Here is a 17,418-nt window from a genome sequence, read left to right on the forward strand (position 1 = left end):
ATCAGGGTTAATCAGATCTCCCGAGTGGCGCAGCTGTTTAAGGCACTGCATCTCAGTGCTAGAGGTGTCACCCTGGTTCGATTCCAGGCTGTATCACAACTGGCCCAGCATCGTCCACGTTAAGATTTGGCCGGGGTAGGCCGTCACTGTAAATAAGGATTTGTTCTTAGCTGACTTGCCTAGTTAAATAAAGGTTAAATCAAATTTTTTTAAATAGTTTGGCAGCTGGGGTGAAAGGAGTGATTACGATAGAGGAAACCAAGTCTATATTTAACTTTAGCCTGCGGCTTTGATATGTGCTGAGAGAAGGACAGTGTACCGTCTAGCCATACTCCCAAGTACTTGTATGAGGTGACTACCTCAAGCTCTAAACCCTCAGAGGTAGTAATCACATCGGTGGGGAGAGGAGGATTCTTCTTACCAAACCACATGACCTTTGTTTTGGAGGTTTTCAGAACAAGGTTAAGGGCAGAGAAATAGCTTGATGGACACTAAGAAAGACTTGTTGCATAGTGTTTAACACACAATCCTGGGAGGGGCCAGCTGAGTATGTATCATCTGAATATATATGGATGAGAGAGCATCCTACTGCCTGACCAGTATGTTGATGTTGATGTAAATTGAGAAGAGCGTGGGATCTAGGATCGAGCCTTGGGGTACTCCCTTAGTGACAGGCAGTGGCTGAGGCATCAGATGTTCTGACTTTATACACTGCACTCTTTGAGAGAGGTAGTTAGCAAACCATGCATGTGTTCATGATGATATTTTAATTAAAGAAAGCACTGAACACTGAATACAAAAACAATAAACGAAAAACGACCGTGACGCTATAAGAGCTGTGCTGACACAAGCAACTAACATAGACAATCACCCACAACCCACAATGACAAAACAGGCTACCTAAATATAGTTCCCAACCAAAGACAACGACTAACACCTGCCTCTGATTGAGAACCATATCAGGCCAAACACAGAAACAGACAAACTAGACATCCAACATAGAATGCCCACTCAGATCACACCCTGACCAAACAAAACCTATAAACATACAAAGCAAACTATGGTCAGGGCGTGACAACCAGGGTCAGTGCAATCTCAAATGTTGTTTCTTGCCGTCATTGTAAGCCTGCCACACACACACACTATACGATACATTTATTAAACACAAGAATGAGTGTGAGTTTTTGTCACAACGCGGCTCGTGGGAAGTGACAAAGAGCTCTTAAAGGACCAGGGCACAAATAAGAATATAATAATAATCAATCATTTTGCTCTGTATTGAACCATCTTACATATAAAACCTTATTTGTTCATATAAAATTGAGAATAACTCACCACAGGTTAATGAGAAGGGTGTGTTTGAAAGGATGCACATAACTCTACAATGTTGGGTTGTATTGGAGAGAGTCTCAGTCTTAAATCATTTTCCATACACATTCTGTGCCTGTATTTAGTTTTCATGCTAGTGAGGGCCGAGAATCCACTCTCACATAGGTACGTGGTTGCAAAGGGCATCAGTGTCTTATCAGCACGATTTGCCAAGGCAGGATACTCTGAGCGCAGCCCAATCCAGAAATCTGGCAGTGACTTCTGATTAAATTCAATTTTCACAGAACCACTTGTTTCAATTTGATGAGGCTCTCTTGTTCAGATATCAGTAAGTGGACTGGAGGCAGGGCATGAAACGGATAACGAATCCAGTTGTTTTTGTCGTCCGTTTGGGGAAAGTACCTGCGTAATTGCGTACCCAGCTCACTTAGGTGCTTCACAATATCACATTTGACATTGTCCGTAAGCTTGAGTTCATTTGCACACAAAAAAATCATACAATGATGGAAAGACCTGTGTGTTGTCCTTGTTAATGCAGACAGAACAGAGCTCCAAATTCTTAATCATAGCCTCAATTTTGTCCTACACATTGAATATAGTTGCAGAGAGTCCCTGTAATCCTAGATTCAGATCATTCAGGTGAGAAAAAACATCACCCAGACAGGCCAGTTGTGTGAGAAACTCATCATCATGCAAGTGGTCAGACAAGTGAAAATGATGGATACTCTCAAGGATCCTCCCCTTTTTAAAAATGTTCACCTAAAATGACATCCCCAAATCTAACTGCCTGTAGCTCAGGCCCTGAAGCAAGGATATGCATATTCTTGGTACCATTTGAAAGGAAACACTTTGAAGTTTGTGGAAATGTGAAATTAATGTAGGAGAGTGTAACACAATAAAAAAGTCTATATCCTGGGAAATGTTCTTATTGCTTACAACCTCATGCTAATCACATTAGCCTACGTTAGCTCAACCGTCCCGTGGAAGGGACACCGATAAGGGGATGGATATGGGTTACGGTCTCTTCTTGACACTAATGGGAAGATATGGGGTACGATCTCTACTTGACATTAAGGGGATGGATATGGGTTACAGTCTCTACTTGACATTAAGGGGATGGATATGGGGTACGGTCTCTACTTGACACTAATGGGAAGATATGGGGTAAGGCCCAGAGATAGACTAGTATACTGTCCAAGGGATGTACCTGGATGTTCATTATTTAAATCGGGACAGAGTGGGCTGCTTACCCAGTTGGTGGCAGGTTGACTGAGCCAATCCTCAGGAATACTAGCTGTCATCAAGGCCTCAGTTAATGGGGATACTAATCAAATCCAGTCTTTGGCTCTACAGTATGTTGGCTAGCGCAGTTGGTGGCTGTCTTGGGGACTGAGGTCCAATCCCTAAGACTACCAAGTCTTCTTGGACCTGCTTATCCATACAACTGCTACAGGTTGTCTCTATGGACCTTAAGCAGTAGAGCCAGTGTTATAATATCATACTATAGAATAAGAAAGGTATTAGTGGTTAAATGCTGCAGCTAGACCCAACACAGGACTACTGTATTAGTGGGGCTTTAAGTCTCCCACACCCCCATGAGGCCCCAATCCCCTAATCCCCCACAGGGAGGATTAAACCATCCCCGACTGTTTTTTTTTTTGGGGGGGGGGGGGGGGGGGGGTGCGCAACTCTATGATCAGATTCTGTGTTATGATGTCATAATCAGATTCTGTGTTATGATGTCATAATCAGATTCTGTGTTATGATGTCATAATCAGATTCTGTGTTATGATGTCATAATCAGATTCTGTGTTCAGATATTTCATGTTTTTTAGTTTAAAAAAGTATCCAAGTTGATGTTCTGCTGTATGGGACCAAGCGCTACTGAACTTGTCTAATATGGAAAAACCCTGTCAAATTTTTTTTTAACCTTTATTTAACTAGGCAAGTCAGTTAAGAACACATTCTTATTTTCAATGACGGCCTAGGAACAGTGGGTTAACAGCCTGTTCAGGGGCAGAACGACAGACCTTTTCAGCTCGGGGATTTGAACTTGCAACCTTCCGGTTACTAGCCCAACGCTCTAACCACTAGGCGACCCTGCCGCCTCGTCAATTACTCTAACCTGTGGGCAGTGGAGACATACAGTCAGTGGAAGTTAGATGTGTTCATATAAAACTGGTTCCAGGTCAGATTGGAAATCAAGTGTTTTACACAGGACCTTTTACACCTATCAAAATCATAACAGCTTCCTCTGACATTGTGATGCGCTTAGTCACGTGATTCATGACACTAACATTGTGCTACTACCTATCCCTGTCCCTCTCCAGTATCATGCAGCATTCATCTATCAGTAGACATATCCCGCCTCTTTCCCCTGCCTAGACCCAATTACAGCCAAGCTGTTGCAGCATCAGCCAATCACTGGCATTGAGGACTGCTCCATCCAAACATGTTGCTACCAGCTGCCTAAGTCTCCAAGAGCATCATTACAGAGGCTGCATCATTTTGCATATTGAGTTTGGCCGTGGTTTGGGGCATCTTGGTGTGGAGCATCTTGGTTTGGGGCATCTTTCTGATCCGATATGATGCAGCCTTGTGGCTTGGTTTGGTTCAGGATCCTACAAAGAGTGTGCATTGTCTTTAGGGGTTTAAAGTGCAGGTAACTTTCCCAGGTTTTCCAGAAATCCTGGATGGAGGATTCCACAATCTTCCAACTGGGGTTTCTGGGAAAGCTTCCAGAACGAAACCCTAGTTTTCTGTCATCATTAGATCAACCAGATACCTAACTAATGGTCTGTTCCTGTGTCTCTCCCCCTTCTCTTCCTCCTCTTCCTCTTCCTCCGCTTCCTCCTCCTCCTCCTCCTCCTCCTCCTCCTCCTCCTCCTCTCCCCTGACCTGGCTTCGGTGAGCAGCAGAGAGACAGAGAAGTGATGTCATCAACACTGGACAGGGACTGCGCGGATACCAAGAGTTCTCTCTACACCCGGACAGCGGGCTACGGAGAGGGGGAGAGGGAGAGCCCCTACCCACCCAAAGACATGGAGCACTCCCTGGGCATCGCACGAGAAGAGGTACCCCTCTAGACCTACTCCCAAACCACTCACTGCTGTCAAGTTCATATCCATTGTGGGAAGTTTACTGTATGACAGTATTGGAGGAACAGGTTGACGTTCAACAGTATAGTCAATACAAATGCAGATGATATAGATAAAAACACATGCATTTTTTTTTTGTATACTGATGTAAATATAAACACTACGGCCCGATGTCTTCACAGTTCTTCATGTGATGTGTACCTAAGAAAGTCCTATTTATCCTACCTTTCAGATCGTGTCCAAAGAGAAGGAGGTACTGGAGTGGCAGAGGAAATACGAGGACAGTCGACAGGAAGTGCTGGAGATGAGGTGAGTTGATCACCTGTCAGTCCGTCAGCTTGGTTGAAGATAACGAAGTACAGGTTCATGGGACCAGAGACGTTGGTTACTAGTTGGTCCCTTCGTTAAGAAATTTTCCGCATTCATGTAAAGAGTTATGGGATATTAGAATTTGGGGTTGTTCAGGTTTTGGGGGGGTGGGTTGGGTTGGGGTGGTGGTTTGGGGTGTTGTGGTTTTGGGGTGGAGGGTTGGGGTGGTGGTGGAGTTTTGGGGAGGTGGATTGGGATAGGGTGGAGATCCAGCTGGCTAGGAGAGCCTATAGGCTTATATCATTAGGCTGATTGGGATAAGGAGGGTTAAGTAGCTAAGAGGGGAGGCCCGGCTAATCTACCCACTCTCTGGCAACCCCAAACAAGCAGCATTGTCATAGGCAGAGAGAGAGAGAGAGAGAGCGAGAGAGAGCGAGAGAGAGAGGCACTAGCACACAGGCTGTGGCCTCATTTGAACTCCTTAAAATACAAATGAATAAATGAATGCTATTATCATTTCTTCCTCCCTTCCTTGAAGTAATTTGTTTAGAAATTAATGGCATTGTGTACACTGTGTGTTCACCTATCCCATCATGCCTGTAATTCATTTGATAAATTGAGGAAGGATATACTTTTAAGGAATTCTAATGGGGACACAAACTGCTGAGAGACAGAGGGAGGGGGGAGGAGACAGAGAGAGAGAGAGGGAGGGGGAGAGAGAGGGAGGGAGAGAGAAGAGACAGAGGGAGGGGGGGAAACAGAGAGAGAGAGAGGGGGAGGGGGGAGAGAGAGGGAGGGGGAGACAGAGAGAGGGAGAGAGAGAGAGAGAGAGAGAGAGAGAGAGAGGGAGGGGGGAGAGAGAGGGAGGGAGAGAGAGACAGAGAAAGGGGAGAGAGAGAGAGAGGGAGAGAGAGACAGAGAGAGACAGAGGGAGGGGGGAGAGAGAGAGGGGGAGAGAGGGAGAGAGGGAGAGGGAGAGAGAGAGAGAGAGAGAGAGAGAGAGAGAGAGAGACAGAGAGAGACAGAGGGAGGGGGTGAGGGAGAGAGTGAGAAGGGGGAGGGAGGGAGGGGGAGTGAGAGAGAGAGAGAGAGAGAGAGAGAGAGAGAGAGAGAGAGAGAGAGAGAGAGAGAGAGAAAGAGAGAGAGAGAGAGAGGGGGGGGAGAGAGAGAGGGAGAGAAAGAGAGAGACAGAGACAGAGGGAGGGGGGAGAGAGAGAGAAGGGGAGAGAGAGAGAGAGAGAGAGAGAGAGAGAGAGAGAGAGAGAGAGAGAGAGGGAGAGAGATAAAAAGAGAGAGAGACAGAGACAGAGGGAGGGGGAGACAGAGAGAGAGAGAGGGATGGGGGAGACAGAGAGAGAGAGAGAGGGTGGTGGGAGAGAGAGAGAGGGAGAGAAAGAGAGAGAGGGAGAGAGAGAAAAAGAGAGAGAGACAGAGTCAGAGGGAGGGGGAGACAGAGAGAGAGAGAGGGAGGGGGGAGACAGAGACAGAGACAGAGGGAGGGGGGGAGAGAGACAGAGACAGAGGGAAGGGGGAGAGAGAGGGAGTTAATATGATTAACATTCTCGTTGTCATTGTTATCACTTTAATACTTACAGTCTAGTATATTTATGTTGGACCATTGGTGTTATGTGTTTACCTTGACAATGGAAGTGTTTACTTTCCATGTTAATATAGTTTACTGAATGCATTGCCACAGAGAGAGAGAGAGAAAGAGAAATGGAGTCAGTGGCATTGAAAACAAAGCCAAGGCAGATTTAGACAGGTGGACGAGGCTATCTTTATGGAGGTTTAAAGATAGCCTCGTCCACCTCACACTTGTGGGTGACAACACTGTGCGTGATTGCCTCTGTGAAGAAAGCACATGATTGGTATTTTGACACATTACTTCCTGTCTGAGATCTCATGTGTGCCTTTAAGAAACATTCTAGATTTATAAAGAAAGAAAGATAAAGAACAAACACTAGAAAATGTGTCTGTTTATAATTAATTAATCTTTGCCGTTTGTGGCTCACAGGAGAATCGTGGCAGAGTATGAGAAGACCATTGCACAGATGATTGGTGAGTGTTTCTCTGTGTAGTTTCTCATACATAAATCTACCAACCCCAGCATAGCACCTGGGTTTTATACAGTACACGATTGCTATACCAATATGTGGTTTGTTGTTCCTCACAACCTTTTCAGTATGTTAATAGTAAATTTTTAAAGATGAATCCACGTGATGCAAGCTACAGTGTGTTTCCACCTTGCTCATCAAAACCTTTCAGTTTTTCTGTATTGTATGACATACAATAATTCAATGGTCTACGCTTTCCAGCTATTATTATCTTCCAGATCAAACAAAGATTTACTCGTTGTCCTTTTTATCTCACTACTCTCGTTCACTTCTCCCTTTCCATCTCTGAAACATTTCTGAAGCTCTGCTCTGAATTTATTTTTATTTTTTTTTGAATAAGATTTTCATTCCCATTGTTCATATTGCGTCAGGGATATGGGGTCAACTTCAATCAATCCAGGAAGTTTTAACAGAAATTCCAATTCCAATTGTCCAGAATGCTTCTCTATGAGAAAACAGTTAGAATTGGAATTTCAGGTTACTTCACGAAATGGACCAAATTGAAAATGACCCCAACCCTGTACAACACTCGACACTCTCACTAAAAGGTGTGAGCCGCCATTTTTTTTTGTTCTACCACGGCTACTGCTCTCTCACGTGTCCTGCAGGGTTGGGGTCAATTCTCATTCAGTTCTGTCAATCCAGGAAGTAACTGTAAATTATAATTTTCCTACATTTGTCTCTATAAGCAGGTTTCCGACAACCTTTTTTATGTATAGTCGGATAAAAGAAAAAATCACGACAGAAAACAAGACATTTTGTCGGTAAACTTTCCAAATGTCAACAAAACAAAATACTCGAGACAAGGCAGGATCTTTTTGTGTCTGTAAAATAAATTACGCTAGAAATGGAAATGTTTTAATTAATTAATTAATTAAATTGAATTAATTGGGTACTTTTCCCATTCCTGTGCAGTGGGTATTGAATGATATGGATGGGATAGGCCGATTTCCATTCAACCTTTTTTATGCGAGTAAAGTAGACCTACATGTCGGATTAAACAAGGTCATAAACCTAATGGAAACAGCTAAATTCTCGGTAAACTTTAAAGACATCTTTTTTTGTATTTTTTATTTCACCTTTATTTAACCAGGTAGGCTAGTTGAGAACAAGTTCTCATTTACAACTGCGACCTGGCCAAGATAAAGCAAAGCAGCTCGACACACACAACAACACAGAGTTACACATGGAATAAACAAAACATACAGTCAATAATACAGTAGAACAAAAGAAAACAAAAAGTCTATATACAGTGAGTGCAAATTAGGTAAGATAAGGAAATAAATAGGCCATGGTGGCGAAGTAATTACAATATAGTAATTAAACACTGGAATGGTAGATATACAGAAGATGAATGTGCAAGTAGAGATACTGGGGTGCAAAGGAGCAAAATAAATGAATAAATATATGACTGTAGCTCAGTAGAATTATATGGAATCCCATTTAGCTGATATTTTTTTTAATTCGGTACGGACTTTTATCCGCAATAAGTCAACTTGATGGAAACTCATCTCTGGTGGGAAACTATGCACATTTTTATTAGTATAGATTTTAGAATATTCGTATGAAAATCTGTCGCCAATTGGATGGAAACCTGGTTTATGAGACACGTTTTAATTGAAATTAGATTTGAAACGGATTGACTCCCAACCCATGTGTCCTGCTGCCCTCCCAGCTTGATAACACAACTCCTTCTTTTGTGTTCTGCTGCTCCTATTGTGTAACAGGGCTGCCAGGTGAGTATCGAGGACTCTGCCCTGTTAGTTGTTTGTGTCTTCAGATCACATCCATCTGCCAAAAGAGAGATAGAAGTGACATTCATCTTCCCATTTCTGTTGTCTTTCATTTTTTCCAGACTTCTCTGTGAGCTAACTGGTGAAAGTGTCCCTTCGTTAGTTTCTACACAACACCAGATTTCCATAGGACACTATGTAAAGCGGGGGGGCTTTTTGTTCTTTCTTCCCCTGAAGTACACAGCAGGAACCTTTAACTCTCTCTCCCTAACACACACACACACACACACACACACACACACACACACACACACACACACACACACACACACACACACACACACACACACACACACAGTCCCTGTTCGGTGTGTATAGGTCCTTGGAGATCGTACGTGAGCTTGGCAGTATTAATTAGTTAAACCATAGCTTCGTCGGAAGTTTCATGGTATAAATCAGCTAAAGAGGGGTCGGAATCTGATGTAAATCAGTGAACCCTCGCAACACGTCAAACCAATCAAATGCCTTGTTCCTCCGAGTGCCGTAGTAAGGACTAAACGTGACAACAAAACAACCACGGGTTTTCAAACCATTTTAGAACGTTTGCAGTGCGCTGGTTTTCAAACCATTTTAGAACATTTGCAGTGCGCTGGTTTAAATTTTTTTTAGAACGTTTGCAGTGCGCTGGTTTTCAAACCATTTTAGAACGTTTGCAGCTCGCTTCTCTGTTGTTTCGAGATGAGTTAAAGCTGCAGCGAGAAGGGAGAAATGGTCTACAATGCTGGCTTTGTGGGGGATGTTTCTGAAGTGATAATTGGCTCTAAAAGCTAGCATGAGGGACAAGAAGTAGCTAGCCACAATAAGGTTTGTTTTAAGAAAAGTCAACTAAACTTATAAGCTACCTAGGTATAACTAACTAGCAAGCTACTAGTTAATTAATCACTCTCACGATTATAAAGCCAGCAAAATGTTAATAAAAACAGCATATTATTGACCTAAAAGGTTAGCTGTGTTAGCCCAGTCGCTAGCTTATTCAGGGTCAGTTATATATAGAGCAACCCGTCTATCGATGGGAACAACTGCAATAATTTTTCAAGCAAATTAATTCAATAAATTAAAATGAACCTCATAAAATGTTAGCTGTAATGCTAATCGCTAGTAATTTAACTGTTAGCTGTAATGCTCATTTCCTGTAGCCTAAATGTTAGCTGTAATGCTCTGTAATGCTAATCTCCTGCAGTTTAACTGTTAGCTGTAATGCTAATCACCTGTAGTTTAACTGTTAGCTGTAATGCTCATTTCCTGTAGCCTAAATGTTAGCTGTAATGCTAATCTCCTGTAGTTTAACTGTTAGCTGTAATGCTAATTGCCTGTAGTTTAACTGTTAGCTGTAATGCTCATTTCCTGTAGCCTAAATGTCAGCTGTAATGCTCTGTAATGCTAATCTCCTGTAGTTTAACTGTTAGCTGTAATGCTAATCGCCTGTAGTTTAACTGTTAGCTGTAATGCTAATCGCCTGTAGTTTAACTGTTAGCTGTAATGCTAATTTCCTGTTGCCTGACTGTCATCTCCTTATTGTCATTCTGTACCTACATTACAAGGGTTGGATTTGCACTAAACAATTGTATATGTCAGCACTTAAAAGGCATGTACACAATCTGATATATGATTCACCTCATATACGTTGTCTAATGTTTTAAATTGACAACATAGAGCTCAACATGTAAACAATGTGTGAGTTTGAGCTATTCTCTGCTTCAGATGACAGATGCCCATAAGGCCAGCAATGCCATCATACTGTAGGCCTATGGCTGCGTTGGCGATGCATGTCATATGATAAGCTGCACAATGGATTCACGTGGCTGATATACTGAGAGAGAGAGAGAGAGAGAGAGACAATCAAATGAAAACAGATTAGAGATCTTAAAACTAGACAAAAAAATAGACATTAGTGTAAACAACAACAGATAACTGGTATGTAAAGATTAGACATGTTAGCATAAACATTAATATATAATTGAGTAGTAACAAGTAGTCTGTTATTACTAAAGCCTCAATAAGCACAATTGATTATCAACTCAACTAGATGGAACAAAACCCTCTACGTCCAGCAGACCTCCAACAGAGTTGGATGGCTCCAGTAATAGGTTCCTACATTGTGTTTAACTGTACTTTTGTATACAACATTTGCTAACATACTGTAGATAAGCCTAGACATATAACCCAAGGCATATACACCCTTAGACTCTTGTGCCGTTCATTGGGACTTCTCTCTTCATCTGCAAACAGGCTTTCAAAGCTTTCCATAGCTGAGGACAGAAAACATAGACAAATTAGACACCACTGTTATGTAAAAGGCCACTCTAAAATGTATTCTGTTCGCCAGAGAACGGAATGTTTATTTCTCTACCATAACCCTGGTCTCCCAGCCTGTAAACTGACTAACTCGTTATTAACCACTGCTTGAATAGGGTTGGAACGTTACAATGTCAGTGTGTTGCTCTTTCCCGAAGTCTGGATCTCGTTCATTTCACTCATCGTTCAGTGTTTGTTCTGTCTGCACGCTTCACACCAGAAATACACGCTTGATCAATATCGCCTTCATGCTAAAATGTCCCTAACGCAGGCATCATTAACTACTGTTGGAACCTACTGTGCTTTTATTGATTTCTAATCTGTGTGTGTTCGTGTGTGTGTATGTAAGTAAGCATGTGGGTTGTGTATGTTGATATGCATATGAGCAAGTGTGTGTGTGTGTGTCTGTCCGTCTGTGTCTATAGCTGGGCTTTTTTACGTATGAGAATGTGTATGAGCAAATGTGTTAGTGTCTGTGTGTGAAGTACCAGGAATACAATCTAATCTATATCCTTTCTCTCTCTCCCTCTCTCTATCCCCCCCTCCTTCCCATCTCATGTCTATCCTCTCTCTATTCTCTCTCTGTCCTCTCTCTCCTCTCTCTCTCTCTCTCTCTCTCTCTCTCTCTCTCTCTCTCTCTCTCGCTCTCTCTCTCTCTCTCTCTCTCTCTCTCGTCCTCTCTCTCTCTCTCGTCCTCTCTCTCTCTCTCTCTCTCTCTCTATTCTCTCTCTGTCCTCTCCTCTCTCTCTCTCGCTCTCTCCTCCTCTTTCTATTCTCACTGTCCTCTCTCTCTCTCTCTCTCTCTCTCTCTCTCTCACTCTCTCTCTCTCTCTCTCTCCTCCTCCTCCTCTCTCTATTCTCTCTCTGTCTTTTCTCCTCTCTCTTCTCCCTCCCTCCATCTCTCTCCTCCCTCCCTCCAGACGATGAGCAGAAGGATAAGTCTCTGTCTCACCACACCATCCAGCAGCTGATCATAGAGAAGGACCAGGCTCTTTCAGACCTCAACTCTGTAGAGAAGAGTCTGGCTGAACTGTTCAGACGTTACGAGAAGCTGAAGGACGTCCTCGAGGGCTACCGCAAGGTGGGTACACACAGAGTGATATAGTAGATGCTCTTATCTAGAAACACTTCCAATCTGTGCATTCAACAGAATTAGACCAATCACAAAACAGGATCTTTGCAAGTGAAAACTTTCTGTCTCTCTCCTTTACCTGTCTCTCAGAATGAGGAGGTGCTGAAGAAATGCGCTCAGGAGTATCTGTCCAGGGTCCGTAAGGAGGAACAACGTTACCAGGCCCTGAAGATCCACGCCGAGGAGAAACTAGACAAGTGAGTGCACCTCGCACACTCTGGTTGCACTCACCGTGACATTCAAAGCATGTTAGAACTCATACGTATTCAACCGAGTCAAGTCAAACTCCATCTATAGTGGATTGTCTCAAAACACTAAATTAAATAAAAACAGAAAGATATAGACAACCACAGATATTATAGAATCTCAATCGGCCAACTGTGATCCAGTTACTTGTTGTTGATAGAGGTGATCAGATGATCTCCATGACACTAACATCCTGTATGTTCTGACCACCATGACACTAACATCCTGTATGTTCTGACCACCATGACACTAACATCCTGTATGTTCTGACCACCATGACACTAACATCCTGTATGTTCTGACCACATTGACACTAACATCCTGTATGTTATGACCACCATGACACTAACATCCTGTATGTTCTGACCACCATGACACTAACATCCTGTATGTTCTGACCACCATGACACTAACATCCTGTATGTTCTGACCACCATGACACTAACATCCTGTATGTTCTGACCACCATGACACTAACATCCTGTATGTTCTGACCAACATGACACTAACATCCTGTATGTTCTGACCACCATGACACTAACATCCTGTATGTTCTGACCACCATGACACTAACATCCTGTATGTTCTGACCACCATGACACTAACATCCTGTATGTTCTGACCACCATGACACTAACATCCTGTATGTTCTGACCACCATGACACTAACATCCTGTATGTTCTGACCACCATGACACTAACATCATGTATGTTCTGACCACCATGACACTAACATCCTGTATGTTCTGACCATGACACTAACATCCTGTATGTTCTGACCACCATGACACTAACATCCTGTATGTTCTGACCACCATGACACTAACATCATGTATGTTCTGACCACCATGACACTAACATCCTGTATGTTCTGACCACCATGACACTAACATCCTGTATGTTCTGACCACCATGACACTAACATCCTGTATGTTCTGACCACCATGACACTAACATCCTGTATGTTCTGACCACATTGACACTAACATCCTGTATGTTATGACCACCATGACACTAACATCCTGTATGTTCTGACCACCATGACACTAACATCCTGTATGTTCTGACCACCATGACACTAACATCCTGTATGTTCTGACCACCATGACACTAACATCCTGTATGTTCTGACCACCATGACACTAACATCCTGTATGTTCTGACCATGACACCAATATCCTGTATGTTCTGACCATGACACTAACATCCTGTATGTTCTGACCACCATGACACTAACATCCTGTATGTTCTGACCATGACACTAACATCCTGTATGTTCTGACCACCATGACACTAACATCCTGTATGTTCTGACCATGACACTAACATCCTGTATGTTCTCACCATGACACTAACATCCTGTATGTTCTGACCACCATGACACTAACATCCTGTTTGTGTATCTCAGGGCGAACTCCGACATCGCCCAGGTGAGGATGAAGTCCCGTCAGGAGACAGCAGCGTACCAGGCCTCTCTCAGGAAGGAGACTATGAAGGTGGACTCACTGGAGAGAACTCTTGAGCAGAAGGTACTGATCTCGGATAAGTTTAGCCTTTTTTTTCACAATGGATGAGATTTCATGGACGGGGGGGACCATGAAGTCCTAGATAATCACGCTTTGTCAATAAATGCCCCAGGGTGCACGCATTATTTGTGACGGACACAGGATTCAAACCGAGGTCTCCTGTTAGCCCCCTGAGCTAAAGGCTATACAAATATTTTAGTCACAATTTTGGGGGGGACGAAATGAACACGGAATTACTCTAACCTCCTGGTTTTGTCTCTCTTCCTTAAAGAACAAAGAGATCGAAGAACTGACCAAGATCTGTGACGAGCTGATCGCCAAGATGGGAAAGAGCTAGCAACACTGAACACGTCCATGTCTCCAGGGCCTGAGGGGAAGGAGTGGTAGAAGAATAGAAGAAAGAGAACCACATCCTCTCTCTTCAAACCTTCCCTTTGGACTGATGGGCAGCTGGACAGATGGACAGTTGAAGCCAAAGTGGTTTCTGGATTTAATATACTACTGACTGACTGTGTACATGTATCTACTGGCATCATTACACCCCCAGAGTATTGGGGAGGGTCAATGGTTTTCTTCTGTTTCACCCAGTACATTTTGATGTGCCAATGTGCAAAACATGTCCTGTATCAGGGATCCGGTGAAAGAGTGTTTTGAAATGTACTCTATATCATAAATGAGAGAGAGAGTGTGGTGTGTGTGGGTGTGTGTGGTGTGTGTGGGTGTGTGGGTGTGTGTGGTGTGTGTGGGTGTGTGGGTGTGTGTGGGTGTGTGTGTGGTGTGTGGGTGGGTGGGTATGTACAAGTGTGCAACTCAGTCTCATGTACACATTTACAGTTTGTACACATGTTGTGGTGTGTGTGTGTGTGTGTGTGTGTGGTGTGTGTGGGTGTGTGTGGTGTGTGTGGGTGTGTGTGTGTGTGTCTGAGAAAGCGTGTGCGTGATAGATAGAAAGGTGAGTGCATTGATTGAAAATAGACCGATATGCGATGTGGTTGCCATGACAACAAATGATGGGGAAATACGGTTCCCTCTTCCAACTCCTGCTGTGTCTTCAATCCTCAACACTAGAGAGGGAAACACAGAGGAAAAGAAAACCATACATATATATAGAATAAATCAATGAATCGTTCAGTTAATAAGAAATAAACTTGATCAGAGAGAACTGCATGTGGAAGTAGAAAAATATAAACGTCCTTTTTGTTTTGTAAGTAGGAAGTTGATGATTATAATAGAGATATATATATATATCTGCATTTTGATACAATATTGTGTTTAAATGGCTTCCCTTGGTCGTGTTACCGTGCAGATACTTTGTGAGGTGTAATTTTATGTCATATCTTTTCTTGGAGAAAAAACTAAACGTGTGATGGGATTTTATTTATTTTCATTGTAATATTGAGGACGATGAACGGTAATTATTCCTGTAATAATCAGGTGTTGGGACTGAGGGTAGGTAAAGTAATCCAATCTTGGATCTCTATGTCACAGTCCTGTTATAATTGATGTGTTCACAAGGTGGAAGCAATTGAAAAAAAAAAAGAGCTCTGCAAAGCTACACGTCTGGGTTCAAAATGTTGAGTGTTTGTTCTGGCCTAGAGTGCCAAATGGGCGGAGTTTGCAGTTTTGGGACTATTCTATTAATCTGTTAAACCAGGCAAGATCAATCAAGCGCCGAAAATGTAATTGAATTGATTTCTAATACTATTTGAACCCAGGTCTGCACAGCTATAGTGTACAGCATTTGAAATGTGAAATAAAGGAGGACAATAGAAACATGGGACGTGGCTTCTTTGAAAAACAAAAAACAAAACGACAAACACCTCCAAAGTGATTAGGCCAGCGTTTCCCAACCTAGGGGTCGCAACACCACGTGGGGTCGCCTGATATGAAAATGGAGTCCTAGTAGGAAAATGAAAATTGCACGCACATACGCACGCACGCACACACACACACGCACACACACACACACACACGCACACACACACACACACACACACACACACACACACACACACACACACACACACACACACACACACACACACACACACACACACACACACACACACACACACACCTAGGATTCTCAGTGCTGTGGGAATGACAGAAACGGTCCCTGTGTCTCATGTTTATTTCAGAACACCTCTGTTCATTTTTTTAACATTTGCGGTGTGCATATGCCTTCACACTCAACAGAGTGAATTCAACACTTTCGAAAGTGTTGAAATGTTAACATTTAAGACAATGTTTCTGTCACCCTACACAGAGTAGAAAATTAACACTGGCTGTGTGAAATTCACAATACGCTGAACTAATTAGTATTTCACTCTACTCTGAAGTGAAATATAAAATGCACTCACTCTACAGTGGAATAAAAATGTAATTACACGGTGTGATATATTTCCCAGGGTGCCTTTTCCTTTTTGAGTGAATAGTAGAGATACCACCCATGACTGTATTGGTAGAGATACCACCCATGACTGTATTTGTAGAGATACTACCCATGACTGTATTTGTAGAGATACCACCCATGACTATATTGGTATAGATACCACCCATGACTATATTGGTATAGATACTACCCATGACTGTATTTGTAGAGATACCACCCATGACTATATTGGTATAGATACCACCCATGACTATATTGGTATAGATACTACCCATGACTGTATTTGTAGAGATACCACCCATGACTATATTTGTAGAGATACTACCCATGACTGTATTTGTAGAGATACCACCCATGACTATATTTGTAGAGATACCACCCATGACTATATTGGTAGAGATACCACCCATGACTATATTTGTAGAGATACTACCCATGACTGTATTTGTAGAGATACCACCCATGACTATATTGGTATAGATACCACCCATGACTATATTTGTAGAGATACCACCCATGACTATATTGGTATAGATACCACCCATGACTATATTGGTATAGATACTACCCATGACTGTATTTGTAGAGATACCACCCATGACTATATTTGTAGAGATACCACCCATGACTATATTTGTAGAGATACCACCCATGACTATATTGGTAGAGATACCACCCATGACTATATTGGTATAGATACCACCCATGACTATATTGGTATAGATACTACCCATGACTGTATTTGTAGAGATACCACCCATGACTATATTGGTATAGATACTACCCATGACTGTATTTGTAGAGATACCACCCATTACTATATTGGTATAGATACTACCCATGACTGTATTTGTAGAGATACCACCCATGACTATATTGGTATAGATACTACCCATAACTGTATTTGTAGAGATACCACCCATGACTGTATTTGTAGAGATACTACCCATGACTATATTAGTTATTGACAGATACATGGTTGATGAATTAGTTCCTTTAAAAAGGCCTGTGGCTTTCACCAAGGACCCGATATCCCGACATAAATCGTCAGCATGCTTCAGTTAGTCTGGCGCCTAGCCGAGCCAAAGGAGTGAGCTCCCATACTTCCTTAAACTACTTTCGCTTGATAAAATAGTACTGTTTGTCCATTTTGAGACACTGTAGCCAGTATACTGTACACCATC

The 17,418-nt window shown here is 42.6% G+C and overlaps 1 protein-coding gene across 1 annotated transcript in view; it reads left to right on the plus strand.

The window, feature by feature from the left end:
* The window catches only part of LOC139402273 (serine-rich adhesin for platelets-like), a 156,826-nt gene extending 142,264 nt beyond the window's left edge, over positions 1-14,562 (plus strand). The window contains exons 18-24 of the mRNA XM_071146372.1: positions 4,245-4,403; positions 4,660-4,736; positions 6,751-6,794; positions 11,859-12,019; positions 12,161-12,267; positions 13,725-13,845; positions 14,114-14,562. Of these exons, the coding sequence (XP_071002473.1) occupies positions 4,245-4,403; positions 4,660-4,736; positions 6,751-6,794; positions 11,859-12,019; positions 12,161-12,267; positions 13,725-13,845; positions 14,114-14,179 (735 nt within the window). The 3' untranslated portion in view covers positions 14,180-14,562. The remainder of the gene's footprint in view (positions 1-4,244; positions 4,404-4,659; positions 4,737-6,750; positions 6,795-11,858; positions 12,020-12,160; positions 12,268-13,724; positions 13,846-14,113) is intronic.
* The last annotated feature ends 2,856 nt before the right edge of the window (positions 14,563-17,418 follow it).

Source organism: Oncorhynchus clarkii, unplaced genomic scaffold (assembly GCF_045791955.1).
Source record: "Oncorhynchus clarkii lewisi isolate Uvic-CL-2024 unplaced genomic scaffold, UVic_Ocla_1.0 unplaced_contig_5109_pilon_pilon, whole genome shotgun sequence".
In the NCBI taxonomy this organism is placed as follows: Eukaryota; Metazoa; Chordata; class Actinopteri; order Salmoniformes; family Salmonidae; genus Oncorhynchus; species Oncorhynchus clarkii.